General features: G+C 38.5%; 1 protein-coding gene across 2 annotated transcripts; it reads left to right on the plus strand.

Annotated features, from left to right (window-relative positions):
- Positions 1 to 375: 375 nt before the first annotated feature.
- Positions 376 to 4,747, plus strand: LOC102560669 (2-oxoglutarate receptor 1). Of its 2 annotated transcripts, none has more exons than XM_019486943.2 (2): positions 376 to 889; positions 3,582 to 4,747. In XM_019486943.2, the coding sequence occupies exon 2, from the start codon at positions 3,598 to 3,600 to the stop codon at positions 4,588 to 4,590; it is 993 nt and encodes a 330-aa protein (XP_019342488.1). In that variant the 5' UTR covers positions 376 to 889; positions 3,582 to 3,597; the 3' UTR covers positions 4,591 to 4,747. The 2 variants fall into 2 exon arrangements, with proteins under 2 accessions (XP_019342488.1, XP_006259054.1); XM_006258992.2 differs by lacking the exon at positions 376 to 889 and adding an exon at positions 902 to 1,516.
- Positions 4,748 to 4,956: the final 209 nt, after the last annotated feature.

Here is a 4,956-nt window from a genome sequence, read left to right on the forward strand (position 1 = left end):
CTCAGGGGTGATCTGATGGCCACCTATAAGTTTATCAGGGGTGTTCACCAGGATCTGGGGGAAAGATTGTTCATCAGAGCGCCCCAAGGGATGACAAGGTTGAATGGTTATAAACTCCTCCAAGACCATTTCAGGCTGGATATAAGGAAGAACTTCTTTACTGTCCGAGCCCCCAAGGTCTGGAACAGCCTGCCACTGGAGGTGGTTCAAGCACCTTATTAGACCAACAAGATTACTAGTACTGAGAAATTTGAGATTTTTAATAGATCCTCTGGATGTTGAAGAGTCACTTAGGAGCAAAGCTATGTCAAATGAAAAAAACAATGCCAATATCTTTGCACCAGTTAGTAACAATGGATGATGCACCAGTTGCTAGGTACTCCTGCTGCTATTGTTTTAATTGTAGCCATTCCTGCTAATTGACATATACTGAACTCTAGATTGCATATCACAGTAAGATCACTCTTTCTCAATACTGTAATTAATAAACTAAAAAACACTGTTTTAACTCATTCCTAGGTTATAAATATTTTAAAATTCAAGGAATTGTCCTTAAAAATGTCCAGTGCAATTAAACAAAGTATCAATATGATTTTCTGTAGCCAAAGCAACTTCCTTACGGCAAAGAAAGTCAAGGAACTGTGTCCTTTTAATGCGCAGAAGAATGAAATGCCAATGAATGGCAATTCCAGTTCTGAACCTGCAGCATTTCAGTGACGGAAGAGTCATGTGCCTGTCTAGGTCAGCTTCAAGGTCAGGGCCTCAGTCTGGGGCTTCACATTTCAGCCACTGCACATGCCTCCTTATTTATTTAACTAGTTTCTTTTTTTGCATGGCTCACCTACCTAAAAAGTGCAGAGTTGACTTAAGAATTCTTTCTTGGCTTGAGGTAAGCATGGAAAATTACAGCCCACAGGGAAAAGATTTTGAGGTAGTAACAAATAAATGTGGATCATCTATATTTTATTTACAGCAATTTAAAAACACTGTGGTGAAAGCCATTTCCACTTACTGCAGAAGGGAGCTTTTAATTTTTCATATTAAAGTTCTATTCTAATGAAGAAAGGGCATGTCATATGGATTTGCACCTGACCCTGAATATGGCAACAAGTCTTGCATGGCTTAGCAGTCACCATCAACCTACAGGAAATGAAGAAGAGCTTAATTTTCCTATGCAGAGACATATTTAAATGTAATATTCCATTTTCAATATATAAGACTGCTCCTAGAAGGGAGATGTCTGTGACAGTACCTGCCCTCTCAAGGAACAGCAAACAAGGTGACAAGAGGAAAGAGAAAGAATTCTCACAACAGGGCAGGTCTAGGAGCTGAACTATAAACCCATAACAGAGCTCTTCCACCAGTCTTCTAATCTATCCGGTATGTGAAATCTTACTCTGCATAGGGAGACTGATTATAAATGACAGCAAACCAAACTAAAATCTGCCTAACATGTGAAATCCATAGTATTCTGTATTCAGATCAAGGAAAGGGCAAGATTACAAAGAACTTCCAGGTAAGCAATATTTCTCCACTCCTAGAGTTTGAGATGTTGAAGGAGAATGCATGGAACTGATCGGAGGGTTTTTTTTTTTTAAACAAAAAAAACCTGTAAATAACAAAATACAAATAACTGTATTGGGTTCGAATAAGAATTCTGGAAATTGTATTTTATTTGCTTTTATTGTAGATTACTGATAGGAGACAAGGCAATATGGATTATAGGGGTAAGAATGCCCTGGGTGAAATAGAGAGTATGTAGACTCTCACTAGCTTTTGCTTTGGCTACAAATCTTAATTTGGTTAAAATAAGCTGCCTGGTATTCACTTAATGTTCCTTTGGCTTGAGCACTACTGTAATGAAACTAACATTCATTTTTAAAAATGCCTCATTTTAAATTAAAGTAATGCTTTATAACACAGTTCCAGTGCCTAACCAAAGTCTGTTAAGTCTCGGTTTAGTTAACATCATATTGTTGGTCTTATGGTGCAAATTTAATTATCACCCATTTGAGAGAAGGGCTATCATAGTTTATTGGTCATTGAAATATAGGAATTGTTGCACTGATAATAGGCTAAATGGCACTTCAAATCTAAAGGAATAATGCCAAGTATAAATTATAAAACCACCTTTTAAAAAATGTAATTACCTTATTCTATCTGTATCACTATAACTGCTTTATTATTAAAAAGGGACCCTATCACAGACATTCAATGCCATGCTGAGTTTATTTTAAAAGAACATAAAAGATATGAAAAACAAATATATTTGGATCTAATTATATACTGTCTTGCACTTTGTGTAGTCATTAAAGATATATTCCTAGCTAGTATAAATTAAATTCAGTGAAATAATACTGATTTCCCACAATTGAAGATCTTGGAATGAATCTGCTAGAGTTGAATGTACATATAAAACACAAATACAGAAGGTGATGTTTTGCACTCTGGAGAGATGGAAATGATTATGAAAAGTGTAAGGCAATTCCAGAATTTGACCCACCATATACTTTCAATTCATATAAAGTGAGTAATGGAATCAATCCTATATGCAAGTAAGATGAGAATCACCTCATGAGATTCATACCTGAACTTTTTCTGTATTTAGCTTGGCAAAACAAAATGTATATACTTGGTTTCCCATCTCTCTTTAAATTAGGATAAGCCCCAATTTAAAAAACTCAAACATTGAGGGTTCAAATAAGATCCAAATTTGATCATTATCCCCCTCCCCCTCTCCCCCCCACCAAAAGCCTAGTCTAACTGAAGGGATGTTGCAAAACCACATCGAGGGTGCAGACAGAATTGCGATTCCCAACTGTAACTAAGTACGTATTCTGCAAAGTGCTCTGAGTTGCAGCGTTACCCCAGACCAAACAGACATTCACTGTTGGCTCCAGGGGGAGGGGAATCTCCCTGGGGGCTGGGAGCCTGCAGCCGGGTTCCCATAGTAATGGCCAGGCTCTCTGCCAGTGCTCGCTGTTTTCAGAATGGGAGGGGGAAAGGCAGCGGAGAGAGTTCGTTCTTGGGGCTCCCCACCTGGTGCTGAAAGGTGGGGTGGGTGAAGTGGAGCCCCCCTCCCCCCTGCCCCCAGTTTGGGGAGGGGGGCTTCAGTACACCCACTCCACTCTCTGGAGGGGCTGAAAACCCCAAGAATGAGCTCCCTCTGCTCAATTTTCCCCTTCCCATTCTAAAAACAGCGACAGCCTTGGAGCTCTGTAGACACAAGTTACAAAAGACACTACATTTTGAAAGTCTTTATCTGATACATCATGAAATGAAGGGTCAGATTTTCACCCAATTAGCCATTTTTTAAGCTGTCTGCAGCCATGCATTTGTGTTTGGTCACAGCTATAAACTGCTTTCAGTGGTCAGATTGGGTGAAAATTGTCATTTCTGTCTTTTCCCAATTACTCATACTCATGTAGTCTGAAGAAGGCATAGCAACTATGGGTATCTACCATAATGGTATAGCTAAAAATACACTATTTTCACAGATTGCAGTGAGAATGGAAAAAGAGGTATTGAGCACATTTGTACTGACTAAGCAATTAAAAAATAAATACTTGATTTTTCTAAAGCATTGAGAAGATACCTATGAATATGACAGCTGAAGACTTGGCCAATTTTACCACTTTGCCAATACAGGCAAACTCCTTTATAAACTGCACAGAGGAAGACTTCTTACTGATGAAATACTATATCTCTGCTTTTTATGGGATAATTTTTGTGCTGTGTTTCCCAGTGAATATTGTTGTAATCTTCATGTACTTTTTCAAGATGAGGCCCTGGAAAAGCAGCACCATCATTATGTTAAACTTGGCTATCACCGACCTGTTCTACTTAACTACTCTTCCTTTCCTGATACACTACTTCGCCAATGGAAATAATTGGATCTTTGGAAATGTCATGTGCAAGTTTATTATGTTCAATTTCTACTTTAACATGTATAGCAGTATCCTGTTTCTCTGTTGCTTCAGCATCTTCCGGTACATTGTAGTACTCTATCCAATTAACTGGATTTTTGTTCACAAGAAGAAATGGGCTATGATGGCCTGCATTGTAGTCTGGGTGATTTCCCTGGGAGCTGTTAGTCCTCTTGGCTTTCTAATCACCACAAAAAAGAAACAAAACAGAACCATTTGTATGGACCTTACTAATGTTACCAACCTCAATGCCAGCTGGTGGTACAACCTACTTCTGACTGTGTTTGCCTTCCTCTTGCCTTTGCTCATTGTGACACTTTGTTACTCTGCAATTATTTACACCTTGGATAAAGGGCCCAACAATCGCACTTCTTACAAGCAGAAGGCTCGCAAACTTGCCATCCTAATCTTGGCGGTCTTTTATGTGTGTTTCCTACCCTTCCATATCTTTAGAGGGGTTCGGATAGAACTACAACTGTATCCAGTTAGCTGTCCAATTAAGACCCAGATCCTTGGTATATTTACCGCAACTAAACCTTTAGCGGCACTAAACGTAGTTGGTAACTTATTACTGTATGTTGTAATGGGAGGTAACTTCCAAAGGGCTGTCCTCTCTGTTTTGAAATTTAGGACAAAAAAAAAATCTGAACTAGAAAGGCAGTAACAGAGTTGCCACAAGAAGAAGCTGGAGGAATGGGTCAGTTTCACCATTGGTTTAAATGAGTAACTACACAACCCTACTGATGTTAGTTATACCAGTTGCAAATTTGGCCCAATATATTAAAGTTGTACACTGACCATTCTGAATAAAGTTTTGAATGTATTTGTTATGGCATGTCTCAAAAGTTCATTTGTATTTACTGCCCTGCCTTCTTTGGTTTATACTGTAATACATTCAGCAATATAACACTTGGCATCAGTTCTGCCAAATATATCTGTTTTTAACAGGAAATTTGGACCCAATGTAAATACACACACATGAACATATATACCACTGTATAATGTGAATCACTTTTGAAACCACACTCTC

The sequence above is a fragment of the Alligator mississippiensis genome, chromosome 1 (genome assembly GCF_030867095.1).
Source record: "Alligator mississippiensis isolate rAllMis1 chromosome 1, rAllMis1, whole genome shotgun sequence".
Classification (NCBI taxonomy): Eukaryota; Metazoa; Chordata; order Crocodylia; family Alligatoridae; genus Alligator; species Alligator mississippiensis.

Coding starts and splice junctions, on each gene's coding strand:
- LOC102560669 (XM_019486943.2), top strand. CDS start 3,598: ATGAATATGACAGCTGAAGACTTGGCCAATTTTACCACTTTGCCAATA.